This window comes from Mus musculus, chromosome 9 (genome assembly GCF_000001635.26).
Source record: "Mus musculus strain C57BL/6J chromosome 9, GRCm38.p6 C57BL/6J".
NCBI classification, from domain to species: domain Eukaryota; kingdom Metazoa; phylum Chordata; class Mammalia; order Rodentia; family Muridae; genus Mus; species Mus musculus.
In genome coordinates, this window is record NC_000075.6 from 24,665,533 (window position 1) to 24,693,456 (window position 27,924).

General features: G+C 39.0%; 1 protein-coding gene across 9 annotated transcripts in view; it reads right to left on the minus strand.

Moving 5' to 3' along the window:
• The window catches only part of Dpy19l2 (dpy-19-like 2 (C. elegans)), a 139,411-nt gene that overhangs the window by 108,486 nt on the left and 3,001 nt on the right, over positions 1 to 27,924 (minus strand). For 8 of the 9 annotated variants that reach the window (XR_870529.3, XR_001778933.2, XR_379122.4 and 5 more), the window contains exons 2-6: positions 26,424 to 26,448; positions 24,522 to 24,609; positions 15,141 to 15,278; positions 3,758 to 3,878; positions 1,377 to 1,470 (exon numbers count right to left, since the gene is read on the minus strand). Coding sequence is in view for 6 of the 9 variants with exons in the window: in XM_006510428.4 (XP_006510491.1) it covers positions 1,377 to 1,470; positions 3,758 to 3,878; positions 15,141 to 15,278; positions 24,522 to 24,609; positions 26,424 to 26,448 (466 nt within the window). In the remaining 3 variants the exon portion in view is untranslated. Of the gene's footprint in view, positions 1 to 1,376; positions 1,471 to 3,757; positions 3,879 to 15,140; positions 15,279 to 24,521; positions 24,610 to 26,423; positions 26,449 to 27,924 lie in introns of those variants that run through there. The other variant, XM_011242557.3, reaches the window with a different exon arrangement.

Genomic DNA, 27,924 nt, shown 5'->3' on the forward strand with positions numbered 1-27,924 from the left:
GACTGTTTTCTGTTTCTGGATATGTGACTAGTATAGCAATAAAGATGGATTTGCAAAAAACTCCTTGGTGTGTTTACATTGAGTCTTTCCATATGTTTCTCCCATTATGTGGTTTATATCTTAGCTCTGTAAAATATTGCCTTTTCTGTGCAAAACTTTTTCTATTTCAAACAATCCAATTTGTTGATTACTATAATTATTTTCTTACACCATGTATTATCCAGGATCAGCCCTGCTTAGCTTCCAAGATCACACCAGACCAGTTGCATTCAATTAGTATGACTGCACATGATAGCAATTATTTCCTGAGCTATTAGAATGCTGTTAGGAAAGTCCTTGCTTGTGGCCCTATTATTTTATTATGTTTTTCTGGTATTATATTACAGTTTATCCTTGAGTGTTTAAAGTTCATTATTGTTCAGGGAGCTATTGAGAGGTTTCTCATCCAGTCATCCCCAAAGCACCACTTAAGGACATGAATTTGGATCCCCAGTACCTACATAAAAGTTTGAGAGGTAGAGACAGGAAGATTAAAGGTGTTCATTGGCTAGAATGGCTACCCAATCAGTGGTCTCCAGGTTCAGTGAGAGATCCTGCCTAAAACAGAAGGTGTGAAGGAATAGAAGGGGACACTTGCTGAGATATTGTCCCCTGACCCAAAGTCCAGATGTTTTTTATTTGTAATTTTATGTGATTCAAGAGTCACATGAATGTAGAGAAAGCTAATGTTTCAGGAGAATGTATTCCACTGAAAGAAACAAAATGTCTGACAAAGTAGTCAGGCAATACAGATATATACTATATCTCTCAACACAAATGACAATATAAGTTATCTGTTTGCATTATTTCAACAGTGCCAGGTTGCTAGTCTGCATAGAGCCAGATATAAGAGCTATTTTATGGTCTTCCCTCCATCCTGTGTCACAGGATGACTCCAGATAGCACATTCAAGCAAAAACCAGAAGACATAGAGAAGCAGCAGTGGTGCCTGCAGTATAACAAAAGCATTCCTGGATATAACAAAGCATTCCTAGATATAACCAAGGCTAACTTTGCCTTAATTTTCATTGACAAAAGCTAATTCACTTGGCTCTCCTAAGAAGCAATGGAGAGTGAATATGTGATTATCATGATTAACTTCATGATTTCAGACTAGACACATTTACACTCCAAACAGTTTTCAAAAGTCCCCAGAAGGGTAAAAGGGAGGCCTGTGGTGTTCTTTAGTGGCAGCTCATTTCTGTTTGCATAGCATTGGTTATGGAAAACCAGTTCTATAAAATTCCCTGAACTAGTCAATTTGTTTCAGTAAGTTTCCTCTTCACTTAGTTAATAGGTACCAACCAGTTCTTACAGGGTCTCTTTACTAGTCTTACCTCAGGTATGTACTGTATATGAAGAACAAGCCCATCATTAGTCCATTTAAAATAAAAATTACTCCGATGTAAAAGCAAGCTGGGTCTCCCAATCCTTTTTTAAAGAAGACACAGGTTATTCAGTATTTAATGAGCAATATGATTTCAGTGCTTTATAAACAAGAACTTATACATGTACTCAAAACGTTTGCTCTCATGCTCACTCGTCAATGCTACAATCATCTTTACCTCCACAGTGCGCTGATTTGTTTGCTATCCCAGGGGCCAAGGCCAGGTCCTCACCCAGCCACAACCCCTACCATATATACTTAGGTATATTTACACTTTCCCCTAATGGCATGTTTCTGTAATATATGCTGGGGGGTCACATTATCAAATGCTGCTGTTACTCTTCAGTGTCTGGGACTTTTGTAGAAACACTTGGAGAATTCTCTGGAGCCACTTCTGTCTTTTCTGGGCCCTCGGATCAGTGTAACACAGGCCCTAACCTCAAGGAAGATTCGTGCTGTCTGTAATATGATCTACTCACTTCATCCGTTATGCTGCAGACATGCATGATATATATGATATATGACATATATGATATAAATTTTTATATATGATTGTGTTTGCATGTATGTTACTTCCTGTGTGCTTTATATTCATTATTTCACACAAGTCTCAGGCAAAGTTTTGAGATTAACTGGTATGAAGGATTTTTATGTTTGAGAAAACTATTTAAAACCTAGGTGATTTGCAAGGTTATGCTGCTCTGCCTACAGAGAGATAAGCCCTGTGACCCTACTTGCTCTGTTTCATTCACCCTTTCATCCCAAGACCACATGACCTCTGTCACATGTTCTTTCTATGTCCAGTGGCCATCCACACACAGGTGGTAGCAATTCTATATTCAGACAAGAGATCTTTCTTATTTCCAAGTTTCTACAGCCACATACCCACTTAGTATTTCCAGCTCAGGATATTTAGGTTCTAATACGTGCACTCATTGTATTTCATTCTCCTGTCAGTCTATAGACTCAAGTTAGGAGCCAATTGCACGACTCTTCACCATCCTTCTCGCTAAACATCCTAGATCCAACTGCTTCTTAAACCCAGACATTTGTGGTGACTTTTCTTCCAAACTAAATAGAGCACATCAGTGATCTACCTGACCCCGTGGAACCCACCTCTACCCCTCACAGATGAGCTTTTCATGCAGCCAGCAGTGATGCAGCTAGCAGTGATGCAGCTAGCAGTGATGCAGCTAGCAGTGATGCTTCAGCATGTGGATCTGTTATGGTTTTTCAGTAAAACAGTGCAAATCCACAGCCAGCATGTGCTCCACATGCTCCACATGCTCCACGTGCTCCAGCACGTGATCTGCCTTTAACTACATTGTCAGCATCTGCACATTTGTAATATGCACTACCATTATACCTGCTAACAGCCTGTTGATAGCATAAGCTCTCTGAGTTGTAAAGCAATGTCTCCCAAATCTTCTATGCACTTCAAATATCAAACACTGGCCTCTTGCTGATTGGGAACTTAATATATACCACATATGCTCAAGGTGAAGATTTTCAACCATCAGAAAAGCTTATACATTTTTGAAGATGGACACTCTATAAAGTGTAATGTTTGATAAGCCATAGTCTCTATTGCTGTATGTTGCAAAAACCACAAAGTATAATCACTCCTTAAACAACCTCTGCCGGTATCATCTTAGGTATTTAAGGAAATCAGTTTTTAAAAAGTAGGTAAAATTCAAATTTTGTTCATACTTTAAGAGTTAAATAAATTTAGAAAGTAGCAATATTGTAGGAAAATATTCATGTGTGAAGATATGAAAAAAACACCTGTATATATGATACATGATTCTGTGTAGCTATGGACAGAGTCACAAGGGCAGCTGGAAAACTGTTACATAATTCTCAAGGGTATTTTGTTTGTTCGTTTTTGTTTTTAAATTGTTTGGCAAAGATACCAATGTAGAAGATATACAGAGAGAGTTTCATTAAGATTCCTCTTGTACTATGAACAAGGATAAAGCAATATTTATAATAGCTGATTATTAGCATCAACTAATATATAACGACTGCAAGTATATATTTGTCTCTTTATCTTCCAAAAGGGTGTGCTAATATTATCACAAATGATTTGTACTATCTTATTCTGAAATGGACTTTTACTCAAGTACCTTGCATTGGATATTTTGGTACTCAAATTAAATTTCTAATTTATACTCAAATTATTAAGTATTAAGATATGTATTGAGATGCAACATTTCTATAATATCTTAAATAAAATTGGTCAGAGTTTATAATAAATTTTAAATGAGTCACAACATCAGCTGTCTATGAAAACATGAGTGCACGCACAGCAACATTAAGGAGGACACGTGCCTTCACAGCTCTGAACTTCATTAAGAGGCTCCATTCTGGTGACGTTCCAACATGTCTTAGTTTCTATCCCAAATAAATTCATTATTCCTATGATTGTGCGATACCAGTAGGCTATGACTACCTATAAAAGAGAAGGTGAAATAAAACATATTCTAATCACAATGATAAACTTCTCTAGAAAACATTGTCTAGTCTATGATGACATTGTTTTAACATTAAAAACCTAAGTAAACTTATTTGAAAAATAGCTATTTTGTAATTTAATTTTGGTAATAGTTATATGTAGTAGTCAACTTAATTATAGTACCAGAACCATACAACCAAATATAAGAGGACATGGTTAAAGTAAAACAAAAAGTGTACGGACACATTTCAAAACATTTCACTTCACTCTAGAGTTCTTCTTTACTGTGAGAACACATCATTTTAAAAATTGCAATGCAATGGAGTCACAGCTCCAGGGCAGATTAAAATCTGGAACAATAAGGTGGACGTAATTGGTTCTTCTCAACCTAAAACCTACTTTTGAAAGTTCAGAGGCAAGAGAGGGAAATTAAATGAGATAGATGAATAAATTAAATAAATAAATATAATGCTCATATTTGGGATTTTTTCAAACATGGTGGATTTTGGGTAAAAATAGTGTGAGAGTCCTTTGGGGGAAATAACAAAAGAATAGCAAAGAGAACAAATCACATAGAATTGACACTTAAAATTTGATGTCACCCTTCTCATCGGTGTGCCATTGACTGCATGTAGCTACATGCAGTAATACACAGCTGAGCAATCCCATAATGATATTTCTTGGTCCAAACTTTAGACTTTATAATTTTGCCTTTTAAAAATTGAGGTACTGTCTAAAAAAATTATTATTTGTATTCTTTGACTTTGTGGTGCCTGTACAAAATATAGACCATATTATATGTTTACTAAATCTAGAATCATATTCCTTTGGGTATGAACTTTGAAAGAGTAAGAAAAATATAGTTTTGGAATCAAATTTGAACTCCAATTCTGCCCCTGGGGCTGGAGAGATAGTTCAGTGGTTAAGAGAACACATTGCTTTTACAGAGGGCTAGAGTTCCATTCCCAGCACCCACATGGGTAGCTAACAGTCACCTATAATTCCAGCTACAGACTCTCTGATGACAGTTCCTCAATGTTATGGTCACTTGCACTCAGATTCTCATAAACTCACACAAAAACAGACAATTGTACATAATCAAAATTAAATCATATTAAAAATTTATACTCAACATATAATAATTTCTATGTTCTCAAGTGACCTCTCAACCTCAGAATGTCAACTCGTCTTTCAGGTGAACTTAATAATAACCATTTGTTACAAAAGGAATGAGGGGTCTTCTGCACAAATGGCTGGCTTAGAGATTGTAAGAAATATATTTAAGCTTCTCAAAAATATTGTTCTAAATGTACATCTTTAACCCATAGATTAGATATTGACAGTATAAGTACAAAAAAAAATGAATATATAAAACTGATACTGAGTAATCATTGGTTAATTGAAGATTTCTCCATTTTGTATCATCTAGAAATATATCTCCAGTTGCATATTACCACATTTTCACAATGATATTTAAGTATTCAAGAGGAAGCTCTGAGGATCTATGGACCCAAACCCAACACAACCCTATGCTGTTATCTAAGGACTTATGAACTAAAACATGCATATACCTCCCCTCCTGTGATCCTAAATCTCCACTATCTGATCATATGTAACCTGAGCCATGCATATGTTCCACAATTAGCACTACCAGACCATCTGTGGTGACCTCAAGTGTTCATGATCTGAAGCTCTGAGTCCCTGGTGCACGAAATCAAAATACGAACATCAGTAGTCTTCCTATATGCCAATGACAAGCATGCTAAGAAAGAAATCATGAAAAACAACCTTATTCACATTATCCTCAAAAAAAAAATTTAGAATAAGTCTAATCAAGGAAATGAAAGACATATACAATAAAAAAGATTCCATCTTACACCAATCAGAATTGCCAAGATCAAAAACTCAAGTGACACATACTGGAAAGCATGTGGAGAAAGAGGAAAACTCTTCCATTGCTGATGGGATTGCAAACTGGTACAACCACTCTGGAAATCAATCTGGAGGTTCCTCAGAAAATTGGGAATAATTCTACATGAATATCTAGCTATACCATTCCTGGGCATATACCCAAAAGATATATGGTTCCACCATACCACAAGGACATGTGCTTGACTATGTTCATAGCAGCCTTATTTGTAATAGCCAGAAGCTGGAAACAATGCAGATGCCCCTCAAATAAAGAATGAGTACAGAAAATGTGATTCATTTACACAATGGCATACTATTCAGCTACTAAAAATGAGGACATCATGAATTTTGCAAGCAAATGGATAGAACTAGAATATATCATCCTGAGTGAGGTAACCCAGACACAAAAGGACATGCACGTTATGTATTCACTGGTAAGTGGTATTAGCCAAAAAGTACAGAATACCCAGGATACAACCCTCAGTCAGATCATAAAATGTTTAACAAGAAGGAAGGCCCAAGTGAGGATGATGCTTCAATCTCACTTAGAAGGAACAAAATAATCACAGGAGACAGATGGTAGGAGAAGGGAGAGGGGAAAGGGGGAACAGAATTACATATTTGGGGGTAGAGAACAGGAAAGACGCTCAGAGGACCAGGAGAATGAATGGAAATATACAATTTCTGATGGTAGGAGGTAAAGGGGGGGTGGGGGGCTCTAGAAAGCTCCAGAAACCTGGAATGTAAGCAACTCTCAGGACTCAGTGGGGGTGACCTTAGCCAAAATGCCCAACAATGGGGAGAGGGAAATCATACAGTCTACCTCCAGTAGATAGACAGGGCCTTAAGTGGAGGAATGGGGATACAAACCAACAATAAAAATGTCTGACCTAGAATTGTTCCTGTCTAAAAGAACTGCAGGGACAAAAATGAAAAAAAGACTGAAGTAAAGGCTGTCTAGTGACCAGCCCCACTTGGGATCCATCTCATGGTGGAGCACCAAGGCCTGGCACTATTGCTGATGCTATGATATGGTTACAAACAGGAGCCTAGCATGGCTGTCCTCTGAGAAGCCCTGCCAGCAGCAGATTGAGACATATGTAGATACTTACACCCAACCATTGGACTAAAGTCAGAGACCCCTATGAAGGAATTAGGGGAAGGATTGAAGGAGACCAAGGGGAGGGCGGCCCCATAGGAAACTAGCAGTCTCTACTAACCCAAACTTCTGGGAGCTCCCAGAGGCTGAGCCACCAACCAGGCAGCATACACAAGCTTATCTGAGGACCCCAGCACATATATTCCAGAGGTCTGGCCTCAGTGGGAGAAGATGTGCCTAATCCTCAAGAAACCTGAGGCCCCAGGGAAGGGAGATGCTGCAGTAGGGGGATGGAGCACTCTCTCAGAGACAAGGGGGAGGGGCAATGGAATGAGGAACTGTGGGAAGGGGGACAGAGGGAGAGCAATGGATGGAATGTAAATAGATAAAATAATTAAATAAAAAATTTAAAGATTAAAATAGCTCCTGTGTCCTGACAATAATGCAATAAAATTTAAAATGTCATCAAATGAATCTCTGGTGACTATACAAACTCATGAAGATTTAACAGCTCATTACTGAATGATGAATGAGTCAAAGAAGAAAAAAATTAAATTTCCTGGAATTAAATGAATATGAAAAAATCTCCTGGACACACTGAATGAAGGTCTACAAGGGAAACTGAAAGTTCTATGTGCCTATATGAAAAAAAAAAAAAAAAAATCACAGAAACAACAAATGACTTAATGATGCAATTTAAAAATTTGGAAAAACAAGAACAAACCAAATCCAAATCCAATCAGTGGCAAAAACAGTAACTGCTAGAGAAGAAACCAATAAAAATAGAACAAAGAAATCAATACTGAGAATCAGTGAATCTAAGAGCTGGTTGAAAAGACAAAAAAGAATGGTAGACAATAGTGGTCCATGCCGTTATTTCTATCACTCAGGAAGCCTAGGCAGACAAATCTCTATTAATTCAAGGCCAGCCTGTGGACAGAGAGAATTATCAGCTAGTCGGGGTTACACAGAGAAACTCTGACTCAAAAAACAAAAAGCAGCAGAAGCAGAAGCAGCAGGAAGAGGAGGAGGAGGAGGAAAATGAAGAAGAGGAGGAGGAGGAACAGGAAAAGAAGAGGAGAGAGAGGAGAAGGAGAGGGAAAAGGAGGAGGAGAAGCGGGGGAAGCCAGAGGGGGGAGAAGAAGGGGAAGGAGCGGGAGGACAGGGTGGAGCCAAGCTGACTCCATGACAAGCTGCAAAATGCATTTCAGGTAATTAGGCTTAGGTTTCTGTTACCCAGAAATGAACAAACCAGTTCCAGGAAAACCTAAACCCCATGGGCAGCCAAGCAAGAGCTGCCCACCATCTGGCTAGAGGCAAAAATAGTCAGCAACAGTTCTGGAAAGTTTCTAGAATCCTAGCCAATCCAAGAGACACCCACTAGAGGCAGAGAGACAACCAATCAAGATAACGGTCACCTACCCCTCCCTGGAATTCCCTGAATAGGCTTTAAATTGGGCCTGAAATCTCACCCTGAGGTCATTTTGATAAATGGTAGATCACTGGGTACTGATTTCTGCAGAATAAACTCTCTTTGCTTTTGCATACTATTTAAGTCTGGGATACTATTCTTCAGTGATTCCTGAATGCTTACAGAAGAAGGAAGAGGAAGAGGAATTAGGAGGGAGAAGAAGAGGAGAAGGAAGAGAAAGAGGAGGAAGAAGAGGAGGACCCCTTCTGCCCAGTCCTTTCTGCTGGGACAAACTAATAGCTAGTCTTTTTCCCTGAAGAAAACACATTCTGAGGCATCTCAGGACATCTGCTGCACTCAGGGTAACTGACATCACAGTCTGAGGCATCCCAGGAGATCTGCTTGTACACAGGGCAACTAAGCAACCAATGCCACAGTCTGAAGACCTCGCAGGGGCTCTGTGTCACGCACAGCAACTGACCCAAAAGATGGGAAGTCTCCCTGGTGTTCTGCTGCACAAAGGGAAGCAGAAACCAAAGTGCATAGACCCTCCTGGAGAACAGCTTCACACAAGACAACAGCTTGACTGTTCCTATGAAGACCCAACAGTATGAAGGCCTCCCAGGAGATCTATTGCAGCCAGGGCAACAGATCAGCAGCTTCTCTGCCCCTCAGAAGAAACCCCAGTAGGAATATCCTACAGGAGATCTGCTACAACCAGGGCCACAGGCCTACCAGGAGATCTGAAGCAACCCAGGAGCAAAAGAGGCAAACTTCAGAGTCACCCAGACCAGCAAACACTAGGAATAACCAGATAGCAAGAGACAAGCACAGGACCATAAGCAACAGAAGAAAATATATGTGGACATCATCAGAATCCAGTTCTCCCACTACAGAAAACCCTGAATATACGAACACATAGGAAAATCAGGAAGCTGACCTAAAATCCGATCTCATTAAGATAATAGAGTCCTTTACAGAGACTATAAATAAATCACTGAAAGAAATACAGGAAAACACAATCAAACAGGTGAAAGGATTACATAAAGTGGTCCAAGACCTGAAAGTAGAAGTAGAAACAATAAAGAAAACACAAATGGAGGCCAACTTGGAAATGGAAAACCTAGGAAAGAGGTCAAGAATTACAGATTAAGTATTACCAACAGAATACAGAGATAGAAGAACGAATCGTGGGTGTAGAATATACCATAGAAGAAATTGACACAACTGTCAAAGAAAATTCAAACCATAAAAAACTAACCCAAAGCATTCATGAAATTCAAGACACAATGAAAAGACCATATCTAAGAATAATCTAAATAGAGGAGAAGGAAGATTCCCAGCTCAAAGGACCTGTAAACATCTTCAACAAAATCATAGAAAAAAAACTTCACCAACCTAAAGAAAGAGATGGACATGAATGTATAAAAAGCCAAATATATAGAACAACAAATAAACAGGACCAGAAAAGAAAATCCTCTCGTCACATAATAATCAAAAACATTAAATGCACAGAACAAAAAAAGAATATTAAAAGCAGCAGGGGTAAAAGGCCAAGTAACATACAAGGGTAGACCTATCAGAACTACACCAGACTTCTCAACAGAGACTATGAAAGCCAGAAGAGCCTGGTCAGAGGTCATGCAGACTCCAAGAGAACACAAATGCCAGCCCAAGCTACTATACCCAGCAAAATTATCAATCAACATAGATGGAGAAACCAAAATATTTCTGGACAAAACCAAAGTCAAACAGTATCTATCTATCATTCTAGCCCAACAGAGGATACTAGAGGAAAACTCCAACACAAGGGAGGTACCTACACCAAAGAAAAGACAGGATGTTAATCATCTCACAACAAAACCAAAAGGAGAGAGCCACAAGCATATCAAGCCACCTACAAAAACAAACATAATGGAACCAACAGCCATCTGCCTTCAATATCTCTCAATATTAATTGACTCAACTCACCTATTAAAAGACATTAGCTAATAGACAGGATATGTAAACAAGTTCCAGCATTTTGCTGCATAGAAGAAACACACCTCACTAACAAAGACGGTTACTATCTCAGACTAAAATGTTGGAAAAAAGACTTCCAAGCAATTGGTCCAAGAAACAAGCTGGAGCTGGCAATCCTAATATCCAATAATATAGACTTTCAACCAAAACTTACCAAACATGATGAAGAAGGACACTTCATGTTCACCAAAGGGAAAATCCTCCAAGATGAACTCTCAATTCTGAATATCTATGCTCTAAATGTAAGGGCATCCGCATTCATTAAGGAAACTATAGTAAAGCTCAAAGCAAACATTGCACCTCACACAATAATAGTGGGAGACTTCAACACCCCACCCTCATCAATGGACAGATCCTGGAAACAGAAACTAAACAGGGACACAGTGAAACTAACAGAAGTTATGAAGCACTTGGATTTAGCAGATATCTATAGAACATTTTATGCTAAAACAAAAGAATATACATTCTTCTCAGCACCTCATGGTACCTTCTCCAATATTGACCATATAATTGGTCACAAAACAGGCCTCAACAGATACAAAAATATTGAAATTATCCGATGCACACTATCAGATCACCATGGAATAAGACTGATCTTCAATAACAACATAAATAATAGAAACTTCACATACATGTGGGAGCTGAACAATGCTCTGCTCAATGGTAACTTGGTCAAGGATGAAATAAAGAAAGAAATTAAAGACTTTTTAGAGTTTAATGACAACGAAGCCACAACACAGCCAAACTGATGGGACAGAATGAAAGCACTCCTAAGAGGAAAACTCATAGCTCTGAGTACCACCAAAAAGAAACTAGAGAGAGCATACACTAGCAGGTTGACAGCATACCAAAAGCTCTAGAACAAAAGGAAGCTAATTCACCGAAGAGGAGTAGACAGCAGGAAATAATCAAACTCAGGGCTGAAATCAACCAAGGGGAAACAACAACAACAAAAAACCTATACAAAGAGTCAACCAAACCAGGAGCTGGTTCTTTAAGAAAATCAAAGAGATAGATAAACTCTTAGCCAGACTAACTAGAGGGCACAGGGACAGTATACTAATTAACAAAATCAGAAATGAAAAGGGAGAAATAACAACAGAACCTGAGGAAATCCAAAACATTATCAGATCCTACTACAAAATGCTATACTCAACAAAACTAGAAAACCTGGATGAAACGGACAATTTCCAAGACAGATACCAGGTAACAAAGTTAAATCAGGATCAGATTAATGATCTAAACAGTCCCATATCCCCTAAATAAATAGAAGGTCATTAATAGTCTCCCAACCAAAAAAAGCCCAGGACCAGATGGGTTTTGTGCAGAGTTCTATCAGACCTTCAAATAAAAACTAATTCCAATTCTCTTCAAACTATTTCACAAAATAGAAACAGAATGTACTCTATCCAATTCATTCTACAATTACTCTGATACCTAAACCACACAAAGACTCAACAAAGAAAGAGAACTTCAGACCAATTTCCCTTATGAATAGCGATGCAAAAATACTCAATAAATTCTGCCTAACTAAATCCAAGAATACATCAAAATGATTATCCAGCATGATCAAGTATGCTTCATACCAGGGATGCTACAATATATGGAAATCCACCAACATAATCCACTATATAAACAAACTCAAAGACAAAAATCACATGATCATCTCGTTACATGCTGAGAAAGCATTTGACAAAATCCAACACCCCTTCATGATAAGAGTTTTGGAAAGATCAGGAATTCAAGGCCCATACCTAAACATAATAAAAGCAATATACAGAAAGTCAGTAGTCAACATTAAACTAAATGGAGAGAAACTTGAAGCAATTCCACTAAAATCAAGGACTAGACAAGGCTGCCCACTCTCTCCCTACCTAGTCAATATAGTACTTGAAGTCCTAGCCAGAGCAATTCAACAACAAAAGGAGATCAAGGAGATACAAATTGGAAAGGAAGAAGTCAAAATATCACTATTTGCAGATAATATGATAGTATATATAAGTGACCCTAAAAATTCCACCAAAGATCTCCTAAACCTGATAAACAGCTTCAGTGCAGTAGCTGGATATAAAATTAACTCAAACAAATCAGTGGCCTTTCTCTATACAAAGGATAAACAGGCTGAGGAAGAAAAATTGGGAAACAACACCCTTCACAATAATCACAAATAAGATAAAATACCTTGGTTTGACTCTAACTAACGGAAGTGAAAGATCTGTATGATAAGAAAGTCAAGTCTCTGAAGAAAGAAATTAAAGATCTCAGAAGATGGAAATGTCTCCCATGCTCATGGATTGGCACGATTAATAAAGTAAAAATGGCTATGTTGCCAAAAGCAATCTACAGATTGGATGCAATCCCGATCAAATTTCCAACTCAATTCTTCACCAAGTTAGAAAGGGCAATTTGCAAATTCATCTGGGATAACAAAAAACCTAGGATAGCAAAAACTATTCTCAATAATAAAAGAGCCTCTGGGGGAATCACCATGCCTGACCTCAAGCTGTGCTACAGCAACAGTAATTTAAAAAACAAACAAACAAACAAACAAAAAAACCCAAAAAAAAAAAAATAAAAAAACAAAAAACAAACTGCATGGTACTGGTACAGCGACAGACAGGCAGATCAATGAAATAGAATTGAAGACTCAGAAATGAACCCACACACCTATGGTCACTTGATCTTTGACAAAGGAACTAAAACCATCCAGTGGAAAAAAGACAGCATTTTCAACAAATGGTGCTGTCTCAACTGGCGGTTATCATGTAGAAGAATGGGCATTGAGCCATTCTTATCTCCTTGTACAAAGCTCAAGAGTAAGTGGATCAAGGAACTCCACATAAAACCAGAGACACTAAAACTTATAGTAGAGAAAGTGAGGAAAGGCTGGAACACATGGGCACAGGGGGAAAATTCCTAAACAGAACAGCAATGGCTTGTGCTGTAAGATTGAGAATCAACAAATGGGACCTCATAAAATTGCAAAGTTTCTGTAAGACAAAAGACACTGTCAATAAGACAAAAAAAAAAAAAAAAAAGGCCACTAACAGATTGGGAAAGGATCTTTACCAATCCTAAATCTGATAGGGGACTAATATCCAATATATACAAAGAACCCAAGAAGCTGGACTTGAGAAAATCAAATAATCCTATTAAAAAATGAGGTACAGAGCTAAACAAAGAATTCTCAATTGAGGAATACCAAATGGCTGAGAAACACCTGAGAAAAATGTTCAAGATCCTTAATCATCAGGGAAATGCATATCAAAACAACCCTGAGATTCTACCTCACACCAGTCAGAATGGCTAAGATCAAAAATTCAGGTGACAGCAGATGCTGGTGAGGATGTGGAGAAAGAGGAACACTCCTCCATTGAACTAACCAGTATCCTCCCCCCACCCCCAGAGCATCTGTCTCTAGTTGCAAATGTATCAGAGAATGGCCTTAGGCCATCAGTGGAAGGAGAGGCCCTTGGTCTTGTGAAGATTATATGCCCCAGTACAGGGGCCAAGAAGTAGGAGTGGGTGGGTTGGGGAGCAAGGCAGGGGGAGGGTATAGGGGACTTTTGGGATCGTATTGAAATGTAAATGAATAAAATATCTAATTAAAAAAAGAAAGAAAGAAAACAACAGTAAGGATATCTGAAAAAGTCATGAGAAATCACTTGACTAACCACCTACCTTAAAATAACTATAATACATGTAAACTGACATATAAATACACATATATAGTTCAGATGAAATTTTCCTGTCTGGGCTGACAACACTTTCTCCAGGAGCCAAAGACCACCTAAGCCTAATTTAAATACCAGGCATGAGAAGCCATTCTTTGAGGTGCTGGTCAGTGTTGTCCACGAGACTCCCGAAACATACCGGCTATGGCCTCTGCTATTGGTTGCCCCCAGGATGTAGCAGGTGTCTCAAGACACCATGTACCATGCACTTCAAATGCAGGCCCCTGAACTAGAACTCACCTGAGTTTCTCCTCCCTGAGGACCAACTTCCATGGTACCAGTAGCTGCCAGGCAAGTACATAAGGAGGGAAACAACCAATAGTCCTGTCCACCCATGTCACCTATCAACCAGATCCAACTGAATCTCAGTAAGAATATTAACCACATTTAAAGGTAGGTCTCATACCCAAGAAGTAGATGGCCAACACAAAATACACTCTGTGGGTTTTTTGTAGATATTTTGTCTCCCATTACTTTGTTTGTTTGTTTATTCTAGTTTGCTTGGTTTTTGTTTGATTGTTTTTCAAAGAGCAAGAAAGAAGACCAGAGTTGTGTCTGTGGGGAGTATTTAGGAGGACTTGGGGAAGGAGAAACAGTGATCAGAGTATATTACATGAAAAATTATTTTTCAATAAAAAATAATCACAAATTAAGCTTCCTAATATTTTTTGTTGTTTTTCAAATTTCTAGACTCCCATTAAAAACCAGACTTTGTAAAAGTAAACATTAAACATTCAAGAATTTCTGATTCGTATGTTACCAAATAAATCTTACTTTGGCTTCTCCCACTCTCTCTGCCCCTTCACATGGTCCCCATGACTCCCTGTGGCCTCAAAGCCAAGAGACTGGCCAAAGCAGAGTCCTGGATGCAGGTGTCCCATCTGCTCCCTCGGTTATTATTTCCACCTTAAGGTGTTCTCTCCGAGATCACATGAGGAGAGGAACATTTTATGGTGTGATCAAATTTTTAAAACATCTATAATTAATAAGCCTAAGACATCCCCTCTTTTTCTCCCCTCTGATGTCCTTACATTTACCGTTTTTTATAAGTTTGTTAGTACTTGTTTCTAAAGATTCCTCACCTCTGGGTAAAGATGGAAGCGTTTCACTGTGTTGATTACCAGGGGATACTCAGTGAGCCTGTCATTCATGATCATCCACAGTCCTTCCAGAAACGAAGGTGCTTCGATAATGGTCTTGAAGTAGGAATAATAAAGTCCCTTTAAAGAAAGGCACATATTGTTAATGTCAATAAACCTTAAATTATTCACTCTCTTTTTAAGAATATCTTTCTTATGTAATAAAAAATAAGAAATTGTTCCTTTAAAAGACTTCTTAATGACTCCTTGCTATTAACATTCTCAAAACTATAAACAATTCTTCCTAGTTTTCTGAAGGTCTGTGATTCTTCAGATTAGATGGATAGTGGTATGTAGTACTGAGGGTGCTTTAAAGTGTGACTCAGATGGACTTTTAACTTGACCAAATCTAACGTTTTCTCCATATGCTTAGACATTGGCATATAATGAATTCTATCATAAACAGGGGCGTCTCCATACCATAGTGCAGCCCTGCATTAAGAAAGGAATGACTGCTCTGCTAAGGTGTAACACGTGCTCGTCAGAATCAGCGGACTGGCCCAGGTTACTTAATATCTATACCTGGTGACTGAACTGACTTCTGCTGTTGCTCATAAAGGCTGTGCTGCAAAGAGCTCACCCTGGTGTGGTAAATCCAGCACAGGGAACAGTAGCCGCCTTAGATCAGCTTTCAACATAAAACTGGAGGGTTCTAGAGACCGTGCTACTTCACATTCTTTTCATCATAAATTTTCTAGTTTCAAATAAAAACCAAAGTGCCACAGTTTTACAGGAGAAAATCAAGTACCCTATTCTTCAAAGAGAAAAATTAAAAACAACTTTTCTGTTTTCTTTTTATTTATCCTTCTCTCATACAGTACATCCTGACCACACCATCCCCTTCCACCACTCCTCCCAGGTTCCCCACCATACCCCCACCAATCCCCTCTTTCCTAGATCCACTGCTCCTCAGGTTGCCTTGAGAATAGGCCTCCAGGGGCTATCAACCAAAGATGCCATACAAGCTACAATAAGACTAAAAACTCTACATTCCTTCCTGCTTCATCAGCCTGCTTTTGGTTGACTCTGGGTTTCCAAATTCAGGCTGCTTTCTAATGAGCCATTTCGGTGCATTTTAGATTTTCCTTTCACCTCATGAAGGTCACTCAGCCATACAACAATTGAAAGATACCTAATATGTCAATGTCTATACTTAGGGAAACAATATAAAAATGATTTTGGTTAATAACAAGCTATTGTTTTTATGGCATATTCTTCCACTCACTTTTCCCTTCATCTCACCACAGCCTGGTAAGTCTGACATGATTTGTGACTGAGATCAGAGACAACTGGCCAATCATCAAAGAAATAATCACATAGCTGCTGTCTGTATCCTGTGCCTGTCACCAAAGCCTTGTTGGCCACAGCCATGCTCTTATTTAATGGTAGGTTTATGTCATCCTTGGAAATACCTTTGAAATATTCAAAGGCCATATAAACATTAATAAAATGTTCAAACCCTGAATGCAAGTGCTTCAAGAGGATTATGGGAAGGAAATGAAAGGCAGTGACCAAGCTTGGAGTGTACAGACAAGCACACACACTAAACCCATAAAAATAATGAATTGCACCAAAATTCATTTCAATTCCTGTTAAATTTCTACCATCTTGTCCCATGGTTCTTTTTTTTTTTTTAGTAGATATTTTCATTATTTACATTTCAAATGTTAATCCCTTTCCTAGTTTCCCCTCTGAAAATCCCCTATCCACTCTTTCCTCCCCCACACCCCACCTCCCAATCCCCAAACCTCCCACTCCTGCTGCCTGGCCCTGGCATTCCCCTATACTGGGGCATAGAACTTTCACAGGACCAAGGGTCTCTCTTCCCATTGATGGCCTACTAGGCCATCCTCTGCTATATATGCAACTAGAGCTATGAGTCCCACCATGTGTTTTCTTTGATTGGTGGTTTAGTCCCGGGGAGTTCTGGGGGTACTGGTTAGTTCATATTGTAGTTACTCCTATTGGGCTAAGAACCCCTTCAGCTCCTTGGGTACTTTCTCTAGCTCCATCATTGGGAAACCTATGCTCTGTCCAATAGATGGCAGTGAGCATCCACTTCTGTATTTGCCAGGCACTGGCAGAGCCTCTCAAGAGACAGCTATATCAGCCTCCTATCAGTAAGATCTTGTTGGCATCAGCAATAGTGTCTGGGTTTTGTGGTTATTTATGGGATGGATCCCAAGGTGGGGCAGTCAATAGATGGTCATTACTTTAGTCTCTGCTCTGGACTTTGTCTTTGTAACTCCTTCCATGGGTATTTTGTTCCTCATTCTAAGAAGGAATTCAGTATCCACAATTTGGTCTTCCTTCTTCTGGAGTTTCATGTGTTTTGCAAATTATATCTTGGGTATTCTGAACTTCTGGGCTAATATTCACTTATCAGTGAGTACATATCATGTGTGTTCGTTTGTGATTGGGTTACCTCACTCAGCATGATATCCTCCAGATCCATCCATTTGCCAAAATTTTAATAAATTTATTGGGTTGTTTGTTTGTTTGTTTGTTTGTTTGTTTTAGGGTTTGGGGGGCTTGGGTTTTTTTGGGGGGGTTGGTTTTGGTTTTGTTTTTTTGGTTTTTTTTTTTTTTTTTTTTTTTTTGGTTTTTTTTCGAGACAGGGTTTCTCTGTATAGCCCTGGCTGTCCTGGAACTCACTGTGTAGACCAGGCTGGCCTCGAACTCAGAAATCCACCTGCCTCTGCCTCCCAAGTGCTGGGATTAATGGGGTGTGTCACCACGCCCGGATTCAAATATTTATTGTTTTTAATAGCTGCCTAGTACTCCATTTTGTAAATGTACCACATTTTCTGTATCTATTCCTCTGTTGAGAGACATCTGAGTTCTTTCCAGCTTCTGACTATTATAAATAAGGCTGCTATGAACATAGTGGAGCATGTGTCTTTATTATAAGTTGGAGCAACATCTGGGTATATGCCCAGGGGTGGTAATGCTGGATCCTCCGATAGTACTATGTCCAATTTTCTGAGGAACTGCCAAACTGATTTCCAGAGTGGTTGTACCAGCTTGCAATCCCACCAGCAATGGAGGAGTGTTCCTCTTTCTCTGCATCCTAGAAAGCATCTGCTGTCACCTGAGATTTTGATCTCAGCCATTCAGACTGGTATTAGGTGGAAGCTCAGGGTTGTTTTGATTTGTACTTCTCTGATGATTAAGGTTGTTTAACATTTTTTTAGCTGCTTCTCAGCCATTTGGTATTCCTCAGTTGAGAATTCTTTGTTTAGCTCTGTATCCCATTTTTAATAGAGTTACTTTGTTTTCTGGAGTCCAACTTCTTAATTCTTAAGTTCTTTATATATATTGGAAATTAGGCCCCTATCAGATTTAGAATTGGTAAAACTCTTTTCCCAATCTTTGGTTGCCATCTTATTGACAGTGTCCTTTGCCTTACAGAAGCTTTGCAATTTTATGAGGTCCCATTTGTTAATTCTTGGTTTTACAGTACAAGGCATTGGTATTCTGTTAGAGAATTTTCTCCTGTGCCCATATGTTCGAGGCTCTTCTCGACTTTCTCCTCTATAAGTTGCAGTGTCTCTGGTTTTATGTGGAGTTCCTTGATCCACTTAGACTTGAGCTTTGTACAAGGAGGTAAGAATGGATCAATGTGCATTCTTCTACATGATAACCACCAGTTGAGACAGCACCATTTGTTGAAAATGCTGTCTTCTTTCCACTGGATGGTTTTAGTTCCTTTGTCAAAGATCAAGTGACCATAGGTGTGTGGGTTCATTTCTGTGTCTTCTATTCTATTTCATTGATCTACACGTTTGTCGCTGTACTAGTACCATGCAGTTTGTTTGTTTGTTTGTTTTTTATCACAATTGCTCTGTAGTACAGCTTGAGGTCAGGCATGGTGATTCCACCAGAGGCTCTTTTATTGTTGAGAATAGTTTTTGCTATCCTAGGTTTTTTGTTATTCCAGATGAATTTGAAAATTGCCTTTTCTAACTCAGTGAAGAATTGAGTTGGAATTTTGATGGAGATTGCATTGAACCTGTAGATTGCTTTTGGCAACATAGCCATTTTTACTAAATTAGTCTTGCCTATCCATGATCATGGGAGATCTCTCCATCTTCTGAGATCTTCTTCAATTTCTTTCTTCAGAAACTTGAAGTTCTTATCATACAGATCTTTCATTTCCTTAGAGTCACGCCACAGTATTTTATATTATTTGTGACTATTGTTAAGGGTGTTGTTTCCCTAATTTCTTTCTCAGCCTGTTTATCCTTTGTATAGAGGAAAGCCACTAATTTGTTGAGTTAATTTTATATCCTGCTACTTCACTGAAGTTGTTTATCAGGATTAGGAGTTTTCTGGTGGAATTTTTGGGGTCACTTATATATACTATCATATCATCTGCAAATAGTGATATTTTGACTTCTTCCTTTCCAATTTGTATCCCTTTGATCTCAATTGCTCTGGCTAGGACTTCATGTACTATATTGAATAGGTAGGGGGAAAGTGGGCAGCCATCTCTAGTCCCTGATTTTAGTGGACTTGATTCAAGTTTCTTTCCATTTAGTTTGATGTTGACTACTGGTTTGCTGTATATTGCTTTTATTGTGTTTAGGTATGGGCCTTGAATTCCTGATCTTTCCATGACTTTTATCATGAAGGGGTGTTGGATTTTGTCAAATGCTTTCTCAGCATGTAACGAGATGATCATGTGATTTTTTTGTCTTTGAGTTTGTTTATATAGTGGATTTATGTTGGTGGATTTCCATATATTGAAACATCCCTGCATCCCTGGGATGAAGCATACTTGATCATGATGGATGATCATTTTGATGTATTCTTGGATTTAGTTAGGCAGAATTTATTGAGTATTTTTGCATCGCTATTCATAAGGGAAATTGGTCTGAAGTTCTCTTTCTTTGTTGAGTCCTTGTGTGGTTTAGGTATCAGAGTAATTGTGGCTTCATAGAATGAATTGGATAGAGTGCCTTCTGTTTCTATTTTATGGAATAGTTTGAGGAGTATTGGAATCAGGTCTTCTTTGAAGGTCTCATAGAATTCTGCACAAAACCCATCTAGTTCTGGGCTTTTTTTGGTTGGGAGACTATTAATGACTACTTCTATTTATTTAGGGGATATGGGACTGTTTGGATCATTAATCTGATCCTGATTTAAATTTGGTACCTGGTATCTGTCTAGAAAATTGTCCATTTTTTCCAGGTTTTCCAGTTTTGTTGAGAATAGCCTTTTTTTGTCTGAAAAGTCTGTGTGAGGCTAAGGTGAAGAGACTTGGATTAATTGCATAATTGCATTGACAAAGGAAGTTTCAAAAAAAGCCCAGCAGAGACTTTGCTCTCTGGTTAAGTCTCACAAAAAGAAGTTTGAACAAGCATAGGAAGCTTAAAAAGGCAAAATATAAAATATATGGTTTGAGTATTAAAGGCATACCAGGAAGTGAAATGGAGAAAAATCCTGTGTTCTAGGAAATAACAGATTAAGGGATTGGGACCTTGGGGCAAGATCCTACCCAGCTGAATTTAGATCCAGGCATGGCGGTACACACCTTTAATCCCATGAGACAGGCATGCTGATCTCTGCATTTAAGGTCAATCTACAGAGCAAGAACCAGGATAGCCAAACTTAGGAAGTGAAGAATTTAGAAAATATAAAGCCATTGATAATGTAATAGTACAAGGGGATCATGTTCTAGTTCCTGTGAGCAGCAGAACTCGGCAGCTTCAGCCATGTGGCTCTGGTTCTAGAATTAAGAATGGAAGGAACTACTGGGACAATTGATGCTGGTTAGCTGGAGCATAATCATTGGCAATGATTAGGAAGAGACCAGCATCACTGAGTTGAAACCTGTGAGTTGTTTTCTGGGAGCACAAAGAAGCTGTGTTTCAGAGATACAAGGTTGTACCTCGTGCTGCGGCTGGACTTGGTAATGTGTAAGAGTCACCCAGGTGGTACTGGTTTTCAAGGCATGAAGGTGTCATGAAAAACAGCTGAGGCTTGGCACTGTGAGAGGTCATGGAAGGCCATTGGAGAAGGTGTAGCCTCAGCTGTAGTTGATGGCCCAGGACTGAAGGGGTCAGGCAAAGGATTTAATGCTTGGCACCATGAAGAGAGCCTATTGGTGAAGCCTAGTTGGAGTGGAACACCCCAGTGTATTGGAGATGTCAGTACCATGGGATGATCACCAAAAACAGCAGCTGTAGTGGAGTAGATCAACCTGAGCCTAAAGTGCTACAGAAGACAGAGCTGGAGAAGTGATGCCAGCCCATAGGAGGAGTCCAAAAGGTCAAGTAGAATCCCAGACACTAAAACAAGAAGCTGTAACATTGAAATTGCCTTGGAGACCCAAAGATGTTAAAGATGCCAGAGCCATGGGATACATGCTGAGGAAAGCTGCTAACAGGGAGTGGAACCAGCCCAGGAGAAAGCAGTTTGTTGCAGTCAACAAAGATGAAAAAGGAATGGAGATCTGAAGACTGCTTTGACATCAGCCATGGAGATACAGAGTTTGGAGTTTGCCCAGCTGGTTTCCTGCCTTGCTTTGGAGATTACAGTTAATTAGTTGGATGAATCTCAGAAGAGCCCTTGAACTTTGGACTTTTAACATTGTTGAGACTGCTATAGATTATGAGGACTTTGAAAGTTGGACTAAATGCATATACATTATGCTAGGTTTAAGTATGGCCCCCATAGACTCATGTTTTTGAACAAGTCTATGAGGGCCAGGGAGTGGAATGTGATGGTTTGTATATTCTTGGACCAGGGAGTAGCACCATTTAGAAGTGTGCCCTTGTTGGAATAGGTGTGACCTGGTTGGAGTAGGTGTGTCACGGTGGGTGTGGGCTTAAGATTCTCACCCCAGTTGCCTGGAAGTCAGTCTTCCACTAGCAGCCTTTGGATGAAGACATAGAACTTTCAGCCTGGATGCTGCCATGCTCCCACCTTGATGATAATGGACCGAACCTCTGAACCTGTAAGCTAGCCCCAATTAAATGTTGTTCTTTATAAGACTTGCCTTGGTCATGGTGTCTGTTCACAGCAGTAAAACCCTAAGACAGGTATGTTATGGCTTCATTGTCATTAAACTCTAAAAAGTCTTTAATGTCCTTATTTCTTCCTTGACCAAGGTATCATTGAGTAAAGTGTTGTTCAGCTTCCATGTGTATATGGGCTTTCTATTATTTATGTTATTATTGAAGACCAGCCTTAATCCGAGGTGATCTTATAGGATGCATGGGATTCTTTCAATACTTTTGTATCTGTTGAGGCTTCTTTTGTGACCAATTATATGGTCAGTTTTGGAGAAGGTACCATGAGATGCTAAGAAGAAGTTATATCCTTTTGTTTTAGGATAAAATGTTCTATAGATATCTGTTAAATCCATTTGTTTCATAACTTCTGTTGGTTTCACTAGGTCTCTGTTTAGTTTCTGTTTCCAGGATCTGTCCATTGATGAGAGTGGGGTGTTGAAGTCTCCCACTATTATTGTGTGAGGTGCAATGTGTGATTTGAGCTTTACTATAGCTTCCTTAATGAATGTGAATGCCCTTGCATTTGGAGCATAGATATTCAGAATTGAGAGTTCATCTTGGTAGATTTTACCTTTGATGAGTATGAAGTGCCCCTCCTTGTCTTTCTTTATAACTTTGGGTTGGAAATCAATTTTATTTGATATTAGAATGGCTACTCCAGCTTGTTTCTTGGGACCATTTGCTTGGAAAATTGTTTTCCAGACTTTTACTCTAAGGTAGTGCCTGTCTTTGTCCCTGAGGATTGTTTCCTATATGCAGCAAAGTGTTGGGTCCTTTTTACATAACCAGTTTGTTAGTCTGTATCTTTTCATTGGGAAATTGAGTCCATTGATATTAAGAGATATTAAGGAAAAGTAATTGTTGCTTCCTGTTATTTTTGTTGTTAGAGTTGGGATTCTGTTCTTGTGGCTAGCTTCTTTTAGATTTGTTGAAAGATTACTTTCTTGCTTTTTCTAGCATGTTGTTTCCCTCCTTGTGTTGGAGTATTCCCTTTTTATCCTTTGCAGGGCTGGACTTGTGGAAAGATATTGTGTAAATTTGGTTTTGTCATGGAATACTTTGGTTTCTCCAACAATGGTAATAGAGAGTTTGGCTGGGTATAGTAGCCTGGGCTGGCATTTGTGTTCTCTTAGGATCTGTATAATATGTGTCCAGGATCTTCTGGATTTCATAGTCTCTGCTGAGAAATCTGGTATAATTCTAATAGGTCTGCCTTTATATGCTACTTAACCTTTTTCCTTTACTGCTTTTAAAATTCTATCTTTGTTTAGTGCATTTGGTGTTTTGATTATTATGTGTCGGGAGGCATTTCTTTTCTGGTCCAGTCTATTTGGAGTTCTGTAGGCTTCTTGTATGTTCATGGGCATCTCTTCTTTAGGTTAGGGAAGTTTTCTTCTATAATTTTGTTGAAGATGTTTACTGACCCTTTAAGTTGAAAATCTTCATTCTCATCTATACCTATTATCCTTAGGTTTGGTCTTCTCATTGTTTCCTGGATTTCCTGGATGTTTTGATTTAGTATCTTTTTGCATCTTGCATTTTCTTTGATTATTGTGTCCATGTTCTCTATGGAATCTTCTGCACCTGAGATTCTCTCTTCCATTTCTTGCATTCTATTGGTGATGTTCGCATCTATGGCTCCTCATTTCTTTTCTAGGATTTCTATCTCCAGAGTTGCCTCCCTTTGTGATTTCTTTATTGTTTCTACTTCCATTTTTATATCCTGAATGATTTTGTTCAATTCCTTCACCTGTTTGTTGTATTTTCCTGTAATTCTTTAAGGGATTTTTGTGTTTCCTCTTTAAGGACTTCTACCTGTTTAGCTGTGTTCACCTGTATTTCTTTAAGGGAGTTATTAATGTCCTTCTTAAAATCCTCAACCAGCATCATGAGATATGATTTTAAATTCCGAATCTTGCTTTTTCTGGTGTATTGGGGTATCCAGGACTCGCTGTGGTGGGAGTACTGGGTTCTAATGATGCCAAATAGTCTTAGTTTCTGTTGGTAAGATTCTTATGTTTGTCTTTTGCCATCTGGTAATCTCTGGTATTAGATGTTCTTGTTTTCTCTGGCTGGATCTTGTTCCTCCTGTGAGTCTGTAAGCCTGTGTCAGCACTCCTGGGAGACTACCTCTCTCCTGGAAAGACCAGAGCACAGAGGACTGAGGATCAACTCCACCTCCTGGCTGCAGATGTAGCCTCGTAGGACTGTGTCTGAGAAGCTCTGTTGCTTCTGCAGCACATGCTCTCTTTCACCTTGTCTCGCTATTCTTAAAGTACTAATTAATTAGAGGGAAGAAATTTACCATTTCTGTGCGAAAAGTCATCTCCCGTTCCAAAGATGAAAGGTGAGAAAAATGATGATCATTTTCAAAAAGTGTTATTAAGTGTAACCTAGGGGAAAATAAACATATTATAGCAAGAATAGGCTTCAAAACCAGCACTAAATCACTTTTAGAATTGAGAAAGCCACAAAAATTGAAAACAACTTTTGTAATAAATGTTGAGATAATTTTACAATTTACTTATGAACTTGTATATGCTCAAGAGAGCATTTATCATTCAGCATAGCCCACCCTCCAAAATATTTAACTCCATCCTTTGGTGGTTTGTTTTGGTTTGTTTGTTTTAAAGATTTCTTTTATGTATGAGAGTATACTGTCACTGTCTTCTTCAGACATGTTAGAAGACAGCATCAGATTTCATGACAGATGGTCATGGCCCACCATATGGTTGCTGGGGATTGAACTCAGGACCTCTGGAAGAACAGCCAGTGATCTTAACCAGTGAGCCATCGCTGCAGCCTCCTCTCCATTCTCATATGGACTTGCACATCTAAGCTTCTGTAGCACCCTCCATTCTTTTTCCACTCCAAGCTCTTTAACAATACAGGAGGGACTGTGTGTTTCTTTTGTGTTGCAGGAATGACTGCAATATACCAGGTTTGGAAAATACTTTTGTAAATATTGAAAAGCACTTTAAATGTAATCTACTTAAAAATCACTTTTGAATATAGTAATCTTAAAAGAAGAATAAGCTCATATAAAGAATAACCTTTTAATTCTCCCACAGGACTGTTTGTGAAGGTATATAAGCAGTGAAACTCGGTGGCTGTTGTTATTACACAAAAGGGTGTGAGGGTGAACTAGTCATGATTAGGAAATGCTCTGCCCTCGGTTTATAAAACACTTTCCAACAATATTAAAACCCCAAGTCCATATGTCAGTGCTTCTCTCCTGGATATGCATGTAAATCCAACAGTGTGAAGGAGTGGCTCTTCCTGGTCCAGCCTCAGTACCCACATCAAAATTGCTCCACAGAGCAGATGACAGAGCAGCACAGCCCAGGAAACATGGGATAGACACAAGACTTCTTACAAGCACAAAACCTGAAGTTGGGCAGCAATGAAAGTATCCCAGGTAAAGTTACGACTTTGTGCACATGATTTAAAAAGAAACATTTTTTATAAAATTGAGAGCCAGTGAATGCCCACTGATGGGCTCAAAGCATTTCTGCCATACCACTGCAGAAAGGCTTCTCCTTATTTTGAGGCAGGTCTCACTATATAGCCTTGGCTGGCCTCAAACTCAACAACCCTTTCACCTTGGCTTCTAAGTGCTGAAATTACAATTTCCAGTTCAAAAAAACATTATCTTCCTTTCCATGACTTGGTTGGTGAGTATTCCTAAGACTTTACCTCTAAACTCATGTCAATAATAATGTATAGGTACTACAAGGGAATGAAGGCTTTAGGTGAGGGAAACTGAAAAGCCTTGTGAGAATGGGAAATATTTGCAGAAACACAATAGTGAGTCTTCAGTAAAGCAAAGACATCTTAATTTGAGGGGCTGGAGAGATGGCACTGCAGTTAAGATGACCTAGCATCTACACAGCAGCTCCAGGGAGTCTGACACCCTCATCAGGTTTCTATGAGCATACACATGGCGCACAAACAAGCAAACACGCAGACAAAACACCTATACACATACAGTATTTTAATTCATTGGTTACTATCCTCTGGGACATATGCACTGTAAATGCTGTGCACACATACTTTGTACAGAGGTAATGTATAGGTATAAAGTGGCATGGCTGTTCATGTTGCAAAAAATGTAGGCAGGAAGGTTTGTTTGGCTATTGACAGAGAGTAGTGGAAAGCTTTAACCTATATATTTCTATGTATTTCAAGTCGAGACAAAAAACCTTACCAGTGCAAAATCCCCACAAAGATAGCTGGAAGAGAAGAGAAAAAAGGGAAGTCATTAAAAACTGCGTTGTTATTTAATGCCTTTAAAATAAGCACGTCAACTGCACTGCACACCTAGAGCTTACTCAGCTGATGGCCAGCTGCTTCTGTCTACCCGGACCAGAAAAACAGCCGAGAAGGATGTGAATCAGATGGAGCCATGTATATCTGCAGGTGGGAAGGACCCAGCTACTTTAGACACTCTCTTAGACCATTTTGAGAATAGAGATGGCTTGATATTATTGTAATCTTTCAGTACGATTCCCTGTTGTTTCTTATTCTCTCTTTCCTTTATATAAAAAAAAAAATTTTAAAGCACATATACTATGCCCAGGTAAGATTCTTTCAGAACAGACTCTGGCTTACAGAAACCAGCCTAGAACACTGTCCCTTGCACACCTCAGAATACTGTAAAGTGCAGGAAATCACTTGTTTAGCCACATACTTGCAAGCTAAGTTGTGCTTTCCAGGTCCTGAGGAACTGCCAGCTCCTGTACGGGGGCCCCTGGATCTAGACAACCCAAGGGCCAAAATGAGTCCCTGGTTGAGGCTCCCAGGGAATGAGGACCAGGTCCAGTTCCCTGTTGTTCTGGGTGTGCAGCTCCCTGCAGAACTACAAACATAGTGACCAGGAGGCTGTCTGTTTGCAAGGACATCATGGAGCTGACAGCAAGGATGGGGCTGGGGACAGAACAAACTAAATGCTGCCAAGTCCTGCTGCTTACAGAGACCCATTGGCTCTTCCTGAATGAGTGCCCTTTCATCGCAAAAGCTTTCACTAATTTCCAAACTTTGAAGAAGTTGATTTTGATCCTGTCCTTGCTGTCATGGAAAGGTTACCTCACTCAGCTATTGCAGAACTCCCACAGAGACTTTGTAGTAGGACTCAAAGTCTTACCCTATGGCTGCCCCAAGATCACTTGACAAGATACTTCAATACAACCTTCCTAAAATACCTTTTAAAAAAAGCTATTCATCTGGGCTAACAGAATAAATGCAAAACAACCCAATGCAGAAACATAAAATTGTCATGTTGAAATCCCTAACACAACTCCTCTTTGCCTATATAACTGGGATATGCTGGGCTCATCTTAAATTCCTCTCAGATTTGCTTAAATCAGCATGGGCAAAGTATAACCTATGATCTGTTTTTTTGTAATATCCTCAAACTAAAAATGTTCTTTATATTTTAGAAAGGTTATAAAAACGATGATCAATAGAGACTACGCCATCCCTCACAGAAACCAAATGCAAATGCCCTCTGCACCACTCTGAAATGAAACCCTCACCTGAACAAAACTGTTCTGAGATGAAGTTTATACAATAATGACAGAGGTTGTTCTATTTGACTATATCTATTTCTTCTTCCCCAGTCTTGATATATACTGGGAAATATTTAAAACTACATTTTAAAATAAAAAGATGGAGGAAATGGCTTGAGGGTATGACAGAGTCCTGCAAGC